Source organism: Sceloporus occidentalis, unplaced genomic scaffold (assembly GCF_023333645.1).
Source record: "Sceloporus occidentalis isolate IW3139 unplaced genomic scaffold, rSceOcc1.0.p SCAF_3, whole genome shotgun sequence".
Lineage (NCBI taxonomy): Eukaryota > Metazoa > Chordata > Lepidosauria > Squamata > Phrynosomatidae > Sceloporus > Sceloporus occidentalis.
Window position 1 is genome coordinate 71,419,942 of NW_028316983.1, and position 17,288 is coordinate 71,437,229.

The 17,288-nt window shown below is 40.7% G+C and overlaps 1 protein-coding gene across 2 annotated transcripts in view; it reads left to right on the forward strand.

The window, feature by feature from the left end:
* The first annotated feature begins 549 nt into the window (after nucleotides 1-549).
* Nucleotides 550-17,288, forward strand: part of DMAP1 (DNA methyltransferase 1 associated protein 1) — a 49,970-nt gene continuing 33,231 nt past the window's right edge. For both annotated transcript variants that reach the window (XR_016280444.1, XM_089514987.1), the window contains exons 1-8: nucleotides 550-623; nucleotides 5,474-5,541; nucleotides 7,170-7,279; nucleotides 10,574-10,665; nucleotides 11,827-12,022; nucleotides 14,208-14,366; nucleotides 14,938-15,105; nucleotides 16,619-16,804. Coding sequence is in view for 1 of the 2 variants with exons in the window: in XM_089514987.1 (XP_089371113.1) it covers nucleotides 7,178-7,279; nucleotides 10,574-10,665; nucleotides 11,827-12,022; nucleotides 14,208-14,366; nucleotides 14,938-15,105; nucleotides 16,619-16,804 (903 nt within the window). In the remaining variant the exon portion in view is untranslated. The remainder of the gene's footprint in view (nucleotides 624-5,473; nucleotides 5,542-7,169; nucleotides 7,280-10,573; nucleotides 10,666-11,826; nucleotides 12,023-14,207; nucleotides 14,367-14,937; nucleotides 15,106-16,618; nucleotides 16,805-17,288) is intronic.

Genomic DNA, 17,288 nt, shown 5'->3' on the forward strand with positions numbered 1-17,288 from the left:
ATATGTGTATACATATTTGTGTGTGTATGCCTGTCTGTGTGTGTGTATATATATGTGTGTGTGTGTGTGTGTATATACACACACACACACACATACATATTTGTGTGTTTATATATATGTGTGTATAATTGTGTGTATGTGTACATATATATATACATATATATATATTTGTGTACATATTTGTGTGTGTGTGTGTGTGTGTGTGTGTATATATATATATATACTGTATATATATACACACATACATATTTGTGTGTGTGTATATTTGTGTGTGTGTGTGAGCCTTCTCTGTCAGAAAGCTACAACATACATATATTTTTGTGTGTGTGTGTATATATGTGTGTGTTTGTGTGTGTGTGCGCGCACATATACACACATAAACACACATCCATTTTTAGTTTCAGACAGTTTTTAAACGGTATCTTCCTCCTGAATCGGGATCCGGAACCAAAGTCTCCGAGGCCAGAGGCTGCCCGAGCCCCAACTGCTGCTGCGCCGCCGTCTCCGTTTAGAAAGCGGCGCCTGGGAATGAGAAACCGGAAGTGGGCCCGGGAGGCCTGTTTGGAGGTGACACAGGCGGCGCTTCGGGTGCGGTGCTTGCAGCGGGGCGGGAGAGGCTGGAGGTATGGGGAAGGGGTTCAGGGCTGGCGCCAGGAAGGGGAAGGGGGTGCTAGGGAGTGGAGGGGCTTCGGGGGAGCTGGGGAACCCCGAGCTCAGAGTCAGAGTCCTTAAGGCTGAAAGGGGACGCTTGGCCAGTGGTCCCCAAACTCTTCCCTTTAAGAGCTTTTGGACTTCAGCTCCCAGAAGCCTCAGCCATGTTGACTAATAGTCAGGGATTCTGGGAGCTGAAGTCCAAAATCCCTTAAAGAGCACAGTTTGGATGTATTTTAGTAGTATTCATGATTTCGTTGTTCGTTGTCTTGGATTCATGCTGACCCTGTGAAGGAGACACATCCAGAGCCCTCCGTTGCTCTGCTTAGTTCCTGCAAACTCATAATAGAGTCTATCCATCCATCTGTGCCCTTTAAGGGACTTTTGGACTTCAGCTCCCAGAATCCCTGACCATTGGCCAATGTGGCCGAGGCTTCTGGGAGCTGAAGTCCAAAATCTCTTAAAGGGCACAGGTGGTCTTCCTCTCTTTCTGCTTCCCTCCACCTTTCCTAGCGTTATTGTCTTTTCAATGAGTGCTTCCTTCTTGTGATGTGTCCAAAGTATGACAGCCTCATTTTAATCATCTTGGCTTCCAGGGAGAGTTAGGGCTCGATCTGTTCAAGACCCATTTGTTTGTCTTCTTGGCTCTCCATGGTATTCTCAGCACTCCTCACTTTATCTTTGCTTCCAGAGATATTTCCGGATCCATCTGCTCAAGGACCTTCCATTTGCCTTTTTGGCTGTCCATGGTGTCTTCCACACTCTTCTCCAGCACCACATCTCAAATGGTATAATTCAAAGGTATAGCCATGTTAGTCTGTAGGATCAGTCCACAGAGAGATCTTGTAGCACCTTTGAGATTAACTGAAAGAAAGAAGTTGGCAGCATGAGCTTTCCAAGACCTCAGTCTTTTTCCCCAGATGCATCTGAGGAAGTGGACTGAAGTCCATGAAAGCTCATGCTGCCAATTTCTTTCTTTCAGTTAGTCTCAAAGGTGCTACAAGATCTCTCTACGTACATCTCAAATGAGTTGATTTTCTTCTTAACTTTCCAGCTCTCACATTGATGGGAATACAACAGATTTGGCTTTTCTAACTTCACTGCTTAGTTGTGTATCTTTACTCTTTAGGATCTTGCCTAGTTCGTTCATGGCTGCCTTTTCTCATTCCTGGTTTTCTTCTGATTTCTTGACTGCAGTCTCTTATCTGATCAGTGTTTGATCCAAGGTACAAGAAATCTTTTACTAGTTTGATTTCATCATTGTCTTAGTTGGATTTGTGTAGATACTTCATGGACATTATTTTTGTTTCCTTTATGTTCATCTGTAAGCCTGCCTTTGCACTTTCTTCCTTGAGCTTCCCTAATAATTATTCCAAGTCTAACGTTTTCTGCTGGTATTATGGTATCATCTGCATATATGAGATTGTTGATATTCTTTCCTTCAATTTTAACTCATTCTAAGTCTAATCCTGCTTGTCATATGTTTTCTTCACATGTTGAACAAGTAGGATGATAAAACAGAGCCTTACCTGACCCCTTTGCCAATTGGGAACCATTCTGCTTCTCCATGTTCTGTTCTATCAAACACCTCTTGTCCTAAGTACGTATTCCTCATCAAGACTGTCAGATGTAGGAGCACTCACATGTCTTTAAAAGCCTTCCATAGTTTTTCATGATCTGTGCACTCAAATGCTTTGCTATGGTCTATAAAGTACATGCTGACTTTTTCCCCCCTGGTGCACTCCCTTACCCAGTGTATGTTTGCAGTGTGGTCCCTAGTGCCTTTTCCTTTCCTGAACTGCATTTGGATCTCTGAGATTTTTGTCTCTATGTATGGTTGGAGCTGGTTAGTCTCATAAGATGTATGGATACGGAGGGATATTGGACTGAAACTAATATCTATGTATGAGATGTTTGGTTGTAGTTTTTCATTGAAGTGTATTTTCTTTTTTTAAACCCAACAAATCAGTATTTGTGCATCCTGTGAGGTTCCTTTTCTGTTCATCTCCTTCACCTTCAGTCTACAGTTACTCAGCTTCCACAAGATGAAAATCAGCTCCAAAACAATATTCCACAAAGGAGTATGGAAAAAAATTACATTGTATGTAAGATAGGCAGATGACAGCATACTATTAACAGAAAACACTGCAGACTTGAAAAAAAAATTACTAAGGAAGGTCAAAGTAGTAAGTGCAAAGGCAGGTTTAATGCTGAACATAAAGAAAACAAAAATGATGACCACAGAGGAGCTACATACAGTCGAACCTCCCTATATTTGAGCATACGCGCATGGAAAACCCAGAAGTTTTTCCTAATGGCGGCGCGCATGCATGCGCGCTGCCATTAGGAACAAAGTCCCTCTCCTCCCCTCCTCTTTCCCCCTCCTTCCTAACTTCACTCCCTCCCACCTACCTACCTACCTACCTACCTAAAACTAACCTACCTTCCCTCCCTCCTTACCTCGCTGCTGCCGCCGCCGCCACTGTAAGTGGCCTGGATGCAGCCTGGAGGTCTCTTGGCCTCCAGGAGCAGCACCCAGCCGTTTTGTGGCGGCGGAGGCCAAGGCCGCGAGGGAGAAGAGGATTGGCCTCGTCCTCCTCGCGGCCTCGGTCTCCGCCGCCGCAAAATGGCCGGCTGCTGCTCCTGGAGACCAAGGGGCTCCCAAGCTGCAGCCGGCTCTTTAAGAGAGGCGGCGACTAGGGAGGATGAGGCCAGGCCTCGTCCTCCCTGGTCGCCGCCGCTGAGGAAGAGCCGGCTGCAGCCTGGAGGACAAGGGGCCCCTTGTCCTCCAAGCTGCAGCCGGCTCTTTAAGAGAGGCGGCGACCAGGGAGGACGAGGCCTGGCCTCATCCTCCCTAGTCGCCGCCTCTCTTAAAGAGCTGGCTGCAGCTTGGAGGCCCCTTGGTCTCCAGGAGCAGCAGCCGGCCATTTTGCGGCGGCGGAGACCGAGGCCGCGAGGAGGACGAGGCCAAGCCTCTTCTCCCTCGCGGCCTCGGCCTCCGCTGCCACAAAACGGCTGGGTGCTGCTCCTGGAGGCCAAGAGACCTCCAGGCTGCATCCGGGCCACTTATAGCGGCGGCGGCAGCAGCAGCGAGGATGCGGCGGCGGCGTGGCGACCCAGGTAAGGAGGGAGGGAAGGTAGGTTAGTTTTAGGTAGGTAGGTAGGTGGGAGGGAGGGAGGGAAGTTAGGAAGGAGGGGGAAAGAGGAAGGGGACTTTTCTGTCCAATGGCGGCGCACGTGCACGTGTGCCGCGATTGGACAGAATAGTGCTTTGAGCATACGTGGATTTTGGTATACGCGGGGGGGGGTCCAGAACGGATCCCCCGCGTATACCGAGGATCCACTGTAAATTCTACCTAGACAATTAGAAAATCAAAATAGTTAAAGAGTTCCCATACTTTGAATCAAACCTTGTTCAGAATGGAGATCGCAGTCAAGAAATCAAAAGAAAACTAGGAATGTGAAGGGCAGAATTGAAAGAACTAGACAAGTTCCTAAAGAATAAAGCTATACACCAGAGCACTAAAGTCAGAGTCATCCAGTCCATTGTATTTCCCATCACCATGTATAGATGCAAACTCTCCCTGGAAGCCAAGATGGTCAAATTGAAGCTGTCATACTTTGGTCATATCATGAGAAGGCTTGACGTATTGGAAAAGGCAAGAATGCTAGGAATTTAGGATAGTGGTAGAAAGAAAGGAAGAATGCACGCAAGATGCCTAGACTCAATCAAACAGGTCATAGGTGTGGAATTAGAGGACCTAAGCAGAGCATTGGAGGACAGGGTATCTTGGAGATGTCTCATCCACAAGGTTGCTATAAGTCGAGGTCGACTCAAGAGCAGTTAACAACAACAAACATATTTTTCAGAATGTAACTTTTATATTTTCAAAAGGTTGCAATGGAATGTAATAGAATAATCCAAAGACTGTAACTTCAATTAAGGAGATAGTTTTTTGAAGTCTTATAAAGAAGTTCAGTTGAAATCAGTGGAACTTCTATGCATAGCCTTGTGCTTCATGCTGTACAAATGGAAAGCTTCACTTGTATTGAAAAGAAAATATAATTCACTTCAGAAATTAAGTTATATACCTGTGCATTATAAGTATTCTGGTGAAAACACTGATGGTTATTGCCTTTTTGATGGAATCTTACTTAATCCAAAAAAGCATGTTTTGTGTACCCACACGTGTGAACAGTGATAAAAGCACTAAGAAATCTCATGAGTCTGAGAGGTTGTTATTACAGGAGAAAAACTAAGGTCTAAGAATCCAAGCATTTTATTTCATATCCACCAGCTGAAATGCTGAACAATTAAGTGTTTATGTGTTTTTGGCAATAAATTTCATTTATTTGGTTGTTTGTTGTTTGGAGAGCCAGCATGGTACAGTGTTTTAAGTGCTGGACTAGGACTCTGGGAGAACAAGGTTCGGATCCTTGCTCAGCCATGGAAACTCACTGGGTGATCTTGGGACAAGTAATTCATTCTTAGAAGAGGGCAATGGCAATCCTTCTGTGACAAATCTTGCCAAGAAAGCCCCATCTTAAGGTTGCCATAAGTCAAAAGCAAATTGAAGACAGCAACAAAAACTTGGCAATGAATTCCATGAATTTGATTCTTATTCCAAAAAGAAAAACTTTAGTACATCATTTTGTGTGGCTTTGTAATAGCTTAATTGTAATAGCAAAACAAAAGAATAAATTTACTCATTCGGAAAATGAATACTACTAAGAATCTGTATGAATATATATCCAGACTGTATCCATTTTTAGTCGCTTAATCCTTTTTGTGGCTATGCATTAAGGCTATCTTCATTCTTAGGTTTATTTGGTGTCCCTATTACTGACATTGGAAGAATATTCATGAGAGACTGTTTGTGTCCCTATCAGGTAAGATGATATGAGAAGAAAGAGCTGTTGTTGTTTTGGCCATTATTGGCTACAGTCTTGTATTATACAGCCTTTGAAGACCCTTGCATGGCCATCCCATGCTGTGTGGGAAAGGGCAGAATTACAGAAGCCAGATGTGAAGTTATTACAGTACTGTACCTGAAAGGACCCTGGTGGATCTCAGTATCATCTTGCATTGGCTATGGGGGCATAGCCAGGAGCTTCTGTGATTCTGTCTGCTCCTCACAAAGTATGGAGGCCTCAGAGGCTCTTCCGTAAATTGGGGGAGGAGAGTTGGGTGCTGCAGTGGGACGAAGGGAATACTAATCTCCACAGCTCCCCAAGGAGGACATGTACATACATAAGGGAAACTTACACACATGTGAATTTATTTATTGCATTTTAATCCCACCTTTATATTTATTTATTTATTTATTTATTTAGTGCTGTAGATTTGCACCTTTCTCCCAAAATGGAATTCATTTGGTCATTAATAGGCTGCTATAATGTGTAAATGCAAGTTTCTGAAAAATGCAAGTTTCTAGGCATAGTGTGTTTAGTGCAAGTTATTATCTACTGAAGAATTGAGGGAAGAAGCTTAGTGTCCTACTATTTTTTTTTTCTTCTGGCTGCTTTGGCTATTCGGACCTATCTTTACTACTGTTATGAGTCAGAATATCAGAGTATTTTTGTTCTCATGTAAGAAATGAACACAGCTTCAAAGATTTGTTAGTCTAGAAAACTAGAAAGTTTTTTCTTTGTTGCTTTTTGAGAGATTCTCACCTGTTTCCTCCAATTTTATTTTCAATAACAGGGATGGATTTGTAAATAATATATGCCCATTTTTCTAATTTGTTGGAAAAGTTATGTTTTTCCTATGTATAATCAGAATTAATCTGTTAGGATTTATTTTTTCATCATTCTAGCATGGACTCTTACTGTATTTTATGCAATATTTGGGGCTAGGCAGCTTTTCTGAGCAGCTTTTCTGTTTCTGATATTTTTATTAATGAATAGGCATTAGGTATGTGTGCTGTATATCAAAATGTTAAGGGTATGTTGATGTGACAAAATCATTTTACTGTGTTAGAGATTGGGGCAAAGAATTTGACTGGCATTATTATCTGCAGATTTGGCTTAGGTAGACTTTTAGTAGTAAGGATGGATCTGAGTAGCCAAACAGGCAGAAGAAAAAAAATGGTAAGACACTAAGTGTCTTCCTTCAATTCTTAAGTAGATAATAACCTGCACTATACACATAATGCCTAGAAACTTGCATTTTTTTCAGTTGAAAGTACAAGTTTTTAGAACACCAAATGCCAGATGTTGCAATTGGTTGACAGACATAAAGATGCACAAGGTACAAAACATGGTGGTCATTGTTCCCCTAGGTATTGAAAATTCAGATACCTATCAGATCTGTTGGATCTGTTTAATTTCTGTAAGATAAGCATATTGAGAAGAGAAGATCAATGCCAGAATAAAGTTATTGCTGAATAAACAGTCTATGGTGTCTGTGGAGGAAATTAAGAAAAGCATTTACTTTTGTAGAGATTAGCATGTGCTCTTTAGGCATTTAGTTGTACAGGGTGCTTCCTTTTAAATCATATTTTCTTCTCTGACTTTAGGCAACAAAATGGCAACAGGAGCAGATGTCCGGGATATACTGGAACTGGGAGGAACTGATTCTGAGAATATAGGAACCATTAACAAGAAAGACATAATCAATTCCGATAAGGTAGATTCTGGAAAAGTTTAAACTGAAGGAATCCCTAAAAGCAATGAATTTCACTTTTGTCCTGAAAGATAATCTTATATTATTTTGTCTAGCTGGAGTGTTAACTGCACATGTATTATGGGAGAACTATGTAGAATATGATAGAAGGACTAGAATCTACTTTTCATCAGAACTAGGAGGCTTACCGTATATACTCAACTATAAGTCAGCCTCATATATAAGACAAGGGCAAGTTTTGGAGCCAAAATTATGGATTTTGATATGATAAGTCGAGGGTAAAACTTAGAGGCATGTAATGAGGGATGTAAAGGACGAAGTAAAGGAAAACAATGCCAAAGAACTTACAAGATACCCACAGGCCTAACTATTTGTGCACATACTAAAGGCTGGATTAAACTCTTGCCTGTATATATATATGCCTTAAAATACAGTACTTACATTGACCTGTGGATAAATTGACTTGGATTTTTTTGGGTCAATTTGTAACCTAAATTTGTAGACGTATACAAGAGTGTATACAGTAATCCTCTGTGTCATTTTTAATGGAGGTGGGAGAGAGTTCCATGATCCATATCCATAGGAGGATGTTATTGTTATCTTGGATCTTTTTGGCTTGATTTCTTTATGTAGGAATATTGCTTATTCTAGCCTCAAGTATTTGCACTTAAAAAAAACTAAATCCAGAACAAAAGTTAAAAATCTATTCTGTATTTCAATTCCATCATATCCTTGACACTTAAAAGTCAGGCTTCCTCATGTGGAGAACCTAGAGTTCTTGTTGCTGAACAATCTGAGAGACCTAATTGGCCTGAAAAGGGAATTTAGAGCAAGTTCCTTTTATTTTTGTGAAATTTAACACAGTTCCAGGATACCAATTCTGTGTGTACCTCTCTTTCCTCCATTTGGGGGTATCTGCACCAATTAATATTTCTGTATTTGTTGGTGAAAACAATATGCTACTGTATTAATACACTTTTCTTTCATCTTTTGGGTGAATTCTTACCGTAAGACATGAAAGGTAACCTCTAACAGTGGCCTACCCCTGCATTATGGATATATATACCTCTGGGGTTGATCATTTAGATACTCTCTTCCTGATGCATCCACACAAATCAAATATTAATCTGTTCTCTTTTCCATCATAATTTTTAAGTTTGAATAATATTCTTAACACCATGATTTTGGGATGCACAGAACATGCCTGACCTTAGGGTGCTGCTACATTACAGAATTAATGTAGTTTGACACAGTTTTAACTGTCATGGCTCCATCCTGTGGAATCCTGGGATTTATAATTTGTTGTGGCACTGGAGCTCTCTGACAGAGAAGGCTAAATAGCTCACTAAACTATAAATCCCAGAATTCCATAGCATTGAGCGGCTGTTAAACTGATGTTAAACTGCATCAATTTTTTAGTGTAGATGCAGCCTGAGTAGTGCTTACTCTCAGGAAAGTATGCTTAGCACTGTGGTCTAAGGAATGTGTCTAATCCACTTTATATGAGAACTTTAACACAATTCTCAGATTTACCATAAAAGTTGATGGAAGAAATTTTTTATACAAATACTGTTCAGATTGGTTTTCAGTAGTTTTCTCTACTGCATAGATGGAGATTACTAACAGAAGGTATGGAGAAAGGAACATAGCTGTTTGTCCTGTAAGCATAGCAATCCTGTGCATATTTTCTCACAAGGAAGTCCTGCTGTGTTTAGTGGTGTTTACTTTAGGGAAAGAATGCATAGCACTGAAGGCTAAAATTCCAGGGCATGTGAGACCTGAAATGGGATGAACATTGAATGATGTTTGACATTAACGTTATTTTCAAACATTTCTTGGGAGTTCTCTCTGATTTTGTTGTCAAATATTATCCTGGCTTCATTGAAAAGAAGGGGCCCCACATGATAGTTCAGTGAAAAGCAGAGTTAACCCCTGTTTTGCCTTCTGAACTGCAGTATCTGTGTGTTTCCCCTCTATACTCAAAGTAACCTCACAATTTTAAAATTAAAGATCTCTCTCTTACTACTTCTCATTAACCTGCTGCTGTTCAAGATAATAAAGCAGTGGTTCTCAAATGGTGGGGTGGAATCTCCAGGGGAGCGCAAGAGTTGCTCGAGGGAGGTGCGAGACATGGAAGCTCTGCAACTCTATAATTCTATGATCTCTCCTCCTCTTCCCAAAACTTTTTATGTGTAAAATTTACACGTGTTGAGCTAAATATTGAGTTTAGTTAAATAAAACTACAGTGCTCCCTCCATTCTCACGGTCTTCGGACGTGCATCCCTCACATATGCGTGAGGGACAAATGGAGGGAAAATGAATGGGGTGTGTGTCCGCACCTGTGCACCCCCACATGCCTGTGCCTATATTCAAGCTAATGGGGCTTGAACATAGTCAAAACTCGGTTTTCATGAGGGGGTCTGGAATCGATCCCCCACGAAAAAGGAGGGGCGACTGTATTCTAATTTGAATGATGTTATTTCCTAATAAAATGTTAAAATATCAATGTACATGAATGTGTGAAAGAAAATGTGCATACTTAATAAACAAAATATTTTAATCATATACTACATTGTATGGGGGTGGGGGCAACATCCACATGTAGATGTAAAGAGAGGGAATATCCCAAAGGTAAAAAGTTTGAGTACCACTGTAAGAGAGTATACTGGGCCCCAAAAGCCTATGATGGAAATTGGCAGTTCTACAAGGTCCTTACCTAGTCCTAACCCACTCCAGCATTTCTTCTTTCAGGCTTGTTGTCCCATCACATACTACAAGTCCTATCTGTAGTTGTTATAGCACCGTCCTCCTCCTCACTCACTTTCCACCTGCATGGCTAGTTTTCTCCATCACTGCCATCACTGTTTTTGCTTGTTTTCTGTCCTCTTTCCTCTGATTGGCATATATAGAAAGGAAAGTAGAATGTCCAGAAAAGAAGGGTATGTGTGCAAGCAACTAGTCTGGGAAGAGGATGACATAGCAAGATGAAATTGAGAACAGAGAGCGCAACAAGTCATATGTGAATAGATAGGTATGCACAATCTTAGTTTCTTGTGCAGTCATCAGAGTAGGCTTCCATAGATAGATCTTCACCTGTGGTCTCAAACCACATTATTAGAGACAGCATGGGGGACCACAGTGGTCAAGGCTATTTGTCAGTCAGTCAGTCATGATTAGAACTACTTTGTCTTTCTCCCCCGCCCTTAGGATTTTTTTAATATTTCGAGACCCACAGGTGCTTCTACAACAGTTCTACCTCACCAGGACAGAGCTTCTAATAAAGATCTTCTCTTTCAGAAAAAATCCAAAAAATCATCAGAAACCCTAACCTTTAAGAGACCAGAAGGAATGCACCGGGAGGTGTATGCACTGCTGTACTCTGATAAAAAGTAAGAGTTCTCTCACAGTTCTTTTCCTGATAGTGGGTGCCTTTGTTCAAGTAGCCTCTCATCTGCTCAGCTTTACATATATGAAAGCGTTGACCAATCACCTTTTGAAAATTGACTTTCTACTCCCACTCTTGGCTCCTTCCTAGTACCTCTAACTTACCTTGGACAGGCAGTACTGTTTTAGAATTTGTGAGTGCTATGATGTAAATGTATGAGGCATTTCGTATGTAATAGTTCCAGAAATTTTAAGTATGGAAAAATCATTAAGATGCTCTTTCAGCGACAATCAGCTGTTAGAAGAAATTGTAGTCCCTCTCGGAATCAAACCTAAATTTATGTTTCTCTTTAGGAATATAAGATGTTTTATGTATAACTTTCTTTGTAGATAAAATTATAATTTGTCAGCATATTTGTGAAATTTGAAAGTATATGTACAGTATTTTTTTATTCCAGATGATATATCTGAAAGTGCCTAGGCATATCTGGACCAAGATAATAATAAGAGTGCAGTGAAAGCTAAAATAAGAACTAATTAACTAAGAAAAGGAAGGTTTTGTTTTCTGATATTAGGAATCTGGCCAGGATCCAGATTTATTCAGTGTGACCAGAGACTTGAACTTCTATTTCTCAAGTTGCAACCCTGCTTATCTCATAACAAATCTTTTCTGAAATTGGAGAGTTTTTAAAAAAATTGTGATATCTCCTGTGCTACTTTTTATCACCTGGTTTATACTTTAATTCAGTCAGCTGATTTCTTTTTAGCACAAACCACAGGCTGATGTATCCAAATGGACAAACTATGGTTTGTGTACATCCTCCACATTACAATTATAATGCCAAACTGTGAATCAGTTCATTGTGTCTTGCTGGCAGTTTTTGACCTTTAAGCCTTAGTGTGAAAAATTCACATATGCTAGCCATCTTTGGTCCATAGAGATTTGTACTGTGTACTAATCATGTAAGATTGGTTGTATTGGCTTTAGCTCTCCCACCTCCCAAGGATTCCATTCTGCCTTTGTGTAACAATTGATAATAAAACAATTGGCTTTTAAACCTTCCTTGGAGATCATGAAATGGACGGTTGGACTTGTGAAGTGATGCTCATGTGGACAACAATTATCAATTAGTACCTTGTGTGAGTGTGTGTGTTTTTTTTTACAGGGATGCACCTCCTCTTCTGCCAAGTGACACAACACAGGGCTACCGCACTGTCAAGGCAAAACTAGGCTCTAAGAAAGTGCGGCCTTGGAAATGGATGCCCTTCACTAACCCTGCTCGGAAGGATGGGGCAATGTTCTACCACTGGAGGAGGGCAGCAGAGGAGGGCAAAGATTACCCTTTTGCCAGATTCAACAAAGTATGGAGCCTGGATTAAGGCTATAGTATATGTGGGATATGAAAAGTTGGATAGCGTTGTATCATAGATCTCAAAGGATAATCCTAAATATCCTTTTCCTGCTGTTCGCTCTCTCTAAGGAAAGACAGCTCTATCTCAGCATTAGTAATATAAAACTGTGATTCCCAAATAGGATGTCATAACCTGTTGTTGCCAACTGTGTTCAAGTCGACCTTGACTCAAAGCAACTCTGTGAATGAGCAAGACCTCCTATTCTTGCCACTCTGCTTAGGTCCTTCATGTTCAGTCCTGTGATCTCTCTGATAGAGTTTAGCCATCTGGCATGCATCTCCCTCTCTTTCTACTTTCTACTATCTTCGAACTTTCCTAGCTTATTTTGTCTTTTCTAATGAGTTGTTCTTTCTCATGATGTCACCAAAGTACAACAGTCTTCGTTTCATCATCTTGGTTTGCAGGGAGATTTCAGTCTTCGTTTGTTCTAGGATCCATTTGTTTGTCTTTTTGGCTGTCCACAGTATCCTCAGCACTCTTTTCCAGCATCACATCTTAAATGAATTATCTTCTTTCTGTCCAGTTTCTTCACTGTCCAGCTTTCACACTTGTACTTGGTGATGGGAAATAATATGGCTCTGATGATTTTGATCTTAGTGTTCAGTTGTATATCTTTACACTGTAATATTTTGTCTATTTCTTTCATAGCTGCCCTTCCCATTCCTAATCTTTTGATTTCTTGACTGCAGTCTCTCTTCTGATCACTAAGAGGCAGAGAGCCTCAGGTGCTCCAGATGTAATGTCCCATCAGGTACAGCATGGCCAGTGGTTAGGAAAGATGGTGCCTAGAGACCAGTATGTTATGAAGAGCTTAAGATTCCCCACCCTTGTTTTAAAAGCTTGCGTTCCCTGGCTTATACATCAATACAGCTTGTGCACTCTTTGCCTCTTAACAGTGCTCATAATAAAAGCCTTTGTTTGGAAGAGCATCAGAAAAAGTTTGGAAACCTGTTTTGTTTTGTTTTTAAAAAACTCACAAGGGCCTGTTACAGACAGGCCAAAATAAAGCTGCTTCGAGTCACTTTGGAGGTATGGTATTTCAATGATGCATGCATCCTAAGAGTCCAAAAGCCACACCAAAGCTGCACTCCAGTCCTTAGAACTGGAGTGTGGCTTTGGTACAGCTTTTGGACTCTTAGAACGCATGCATCATTGAAATACCATATCTCCAAAGTGACTCGAAGCAGCTTTATTTTGGCCTGTCTGTAACAGGCCAAGGTAAACTTATTGTTAACTTGACAAATTGACAAATTGTCATGTATGAGTCACCAAACTCTAAAAGATCTGCTGCTGACACACCTCAGTTATGTGAGGAGCAGAGCTAGACCAAGAGTTTTGAAATTTCAGTGTCATATGACATGAGGAATCTGAAAATCTTTCCAGTATTGCTGGCATCTCCAGAATGGCTTTGAATATTATCAGAAAAATTGGCATACTTTGCAGTCATGCAGTTATGTTTCCAGTGTAGAGTCCTCACTGGAATTTTTGTGTAAGAGCATCATAGTCCTTAGGTATGCATACACTTAGTGTATCTATCTTGTGAGAACTTACCCTTGGCTTAGTAGAAGAGGCACAAAAAACAGATTATCATCTGCCAGCACCTCTATGAATATTGAAACCTGTTCTGTGCAGCATTTTTACTTTAGGGAAACAGCACTGAGGTACAAATAGCAATACCAGTTACATTTCTATACCGTTTTATCTTACTGAGCACTCTCTAAGTGGTTTACAGTGTGTTAGCCAATTGCCCCAAACAAGCTGGGTACTCATTTTACTAATTTACAAAAGGCTGGAAGGCTGTATCAACCTGGAGCCCTGTGGATTTGAACTCACAACATTTTTGCTGCAGTACTACCAATTAAACACTGTGCCACCAGGCTACAAACAAAGTTGGCCAAGATTAGGAGAAAGACGTTTCTTTGTCTTATCATTTAGATGGCAGAAAAAAGTGGAATTTGAAGATACTTGTGATTAGGGCATAGATGAGGACAACTGGGTTTCTGTCCTATATGTCTGTGCTGTGGAATCCTGAATTTGTTTTGCTTAAAGTACACCTGCTAGACAGGATTGTTAACCATACTGATGAAGGAAATGTGTGAGTAGTCTCTCTTAACCTGTCCTGTCCCTGCTGCAGACTGTGCAAGTGCCAGTCTACTCGGAGCAAGAATATCAAATGTATCTTCATGATGATGCCTGGACCAAAGCTGAAACAGACCATCTTTTTGACTTAGCACGACGGTTTGATCTCCGCTTTGTGGTCATTCATGACCGTTATGATCACCAGCAATTCAAAGTGAGTGAATAAGTATGTTATGCATCTAAATTGCCCTGGCCTTGTTGTTTATATAACTCATAGTTCCAATTTAGAGATTTTCTGTTTGACATATGGGTTCTGTAAGAGAGCTAATGTTGAGCATGGAATGAGAAACAATAATGAATAGTGGGTTTGTGTCCATATGTCAGGAATTTCTGGCTTCTTTTTATAGTTTTGCACAGGATTTGTGAAATTTTAAGAATACCCCTGCATGGGTAAATAAAGTATAACAGAGCAAGGGAAATTTGACTGATAAATCTGTTAAAATGCTATTCAATCCTGAAGGTTGGTGTAGTACTGGAACTTTCCTTATTGGTGGTCATATAACCTTTAGTATCACATTTCCTTTTTCCTGTGTGGTGTTAGTCCATACCTAAAGTAAGCTTTTAGTTTTGTAATTGCCATGATATAAGATTGGGCAAGTGGGGTTGTAAAGCATATTTTTATTTTGCATGTCTAAGCAAAAAAAGAATGTTTGGCAGTTATGCAAAGCTAGCATGTATTGCAAACATTTTCTGATTCCAATTTCTAACACTTGTTCTGTTCCTAGAAGCGGTCAGTGGAAGACCTAAAGGAGCGCTACTACCACATCTGTGCCAAACTAGCCAATATTCGTGCTGCTCCAGGCACTGACCTGAAAATCCCTGTTTTTGATGCTGGTCATGAACGGCGCCGGAAGGAACAATTAGAGAGGCTATATAACCGGACGCCAGAACAGGTAATGACAAGGCAAGCAGGTCTCAGATTACTTTATGTCAGGTCAACAGCAATACAGTCCTCCCTCCATTCTTGTGGTCTTCGGACTCGTGTCTCTCACTTATGTGCAAGGGATGATCAGAGAGAGAATGAATGGGGTGTGTGTCTGCAGCGCATGCCTGCGCCTATATTCAAACCAGTGGAGCTTGAATATAGGCGAAACTCTTTTTTTGCGAGGGGGTCTGGAACAGATTCCTGCAAAAAAGGAGGGGCAACTATTGTTAGTAAATTGGGGGATATGTCCCAATATTCTTTGTAACTATTAATTTCTTGAGGACCATTTGTCAAGTAACCTGCCTGCATGGGTCAGTGTGATTAAGGACATAATTCATAGAACACATGATGCTTAGAAAATATTGTAGGATTTTAATTTGAGAAAGCCCTTGAATAAACAGATTGTTTATCAAAATCTTGAATTCAGATAATGCTTTTAAAATGTTTTTTTTCCAACACATGATGGATATTCACAAAATTTAATTAGGAAAAAAGGTTATCCCTCAGCATATTTCCTTTATAAGGTGTTACTATGTTTAAGGATCTGATGGTGAGGCCTCTAGCAGCAATTGATTGACATGGTATGAAGATGTGGATTACATTTATGAGGAAATGAAATTGTCAACAAAGAAAGAGATAAGTTTGACTAGATAAAATGTATTTCCAAGGCTTTGAGAGAAGATTACTATATGCTTATGGTAAAGTATAAGGCTATGGAGCAACCTATGGAGTAGAAACCTCAGCGGGGGAAAAGAGCCAAATTAAAGAGGGACAAAAGGGAAAGATAAGAACTAGAAATATGTGAGTGGCAGAGGTATGAAGCAAAAAAAAAAAAAAAGGGGGGGGGGCTATGGAGAACATTCTTCTAAGAAGGAACTAAGAAAAGAAAGAGAATGATATATGGTGAAATATGGGCACAAACAGTATAGAGCAGGGTGTACAACCTGTGGTCTGAGAGGTACATGTGGCCCCCAAGCCTTAATGGTGACCCTTCTTTGCTTTTGCTGAATTCCCCTGGTAATTTCCTACAAAGTGATATTTCCCCACTGCTGTTAGTATCAAAATCTGCTAGGAGACAGGGTTAAGAGAAGGCTCCCAGCTAGGATGCTTGGTTGTGTATATAAGTTTCTGCATATGTGTGTTCATTCATTTAGTTCTTAAGGCAACATCATTCATGGCCCTTGAAGATGAAAATGTTGTACACCCTGGTGTAGATGGACAGGGAGCTGCAGGGCAATATGTCATGGAACAAGAATGTGCATGGTATACATGTTACAAACCCTGAGGGCATGTTACCTTTAAAGGTGGCAGGGAGTAGCATGTTCTACTAGATGTTACTTTTATATCTGTGACACTATATTTCTTGGCTCCTGAAACCAAGGACGAACCTATATGAGAAACACAGTTGTTGCCACTAGGTGGTTCTCTTGTACCACTATCAGTCATGCTTCCTACCTCTCTTGTCTCTATTTCACCTGAAGGTGGCAGAAGAGGAATATCTAATCCAGGAGTTGAGGAAAATTGAAGCCAGGAAGAAAGAGAGGGAGAAGCGAACACAAGACTTGCAGAAACTCATTACAGCTGCTGACACAACCACTGAACAAAGACGTGCAGAGCGCAAGGCCCCCAAAAAGAAGCTGCCACAGAAGAAAGAGACAGAGAAGCCTGTAAACATCTTATACTTGTCTTCTTATTCTTGCTCATTGTACCACTTTGCCTTTTGCCTGCCAGGGCAAGGGGCTGCGGGTGTGGGTGGTTTTCTGATCCTAGCTATAAGTAAGGTTTCTGTAATTGTTTTTCATTAGATTCTGACATTTCTTGGGGTAGTCATGTATAAGCTACCCAGTGGTCAAAGAGAAATTGGAAGAAATTCCAAGTAACTGTTGGAAAGGAGACAGACTGTGCAGCCTGTTCTCAAAGAGCAAATGGTTTGATGGCCAGGAACTTGTTCACTTCCATGTTTTGAAGCATAACAGTAGGAGCGGAGATAGTGTGTGTGTGTGTGTGTGTGGGGGAAATCCAACAAATTTTAATCTGGCTTGTTTCAGTGTGGTTAGTAAGGACAGAAAGATCATTTTAGTTTTGATTCCTGTCATTTTGACACATGTCCATTCATAAGTCTGTTCTTACATTTCTGCATTAATATATAGT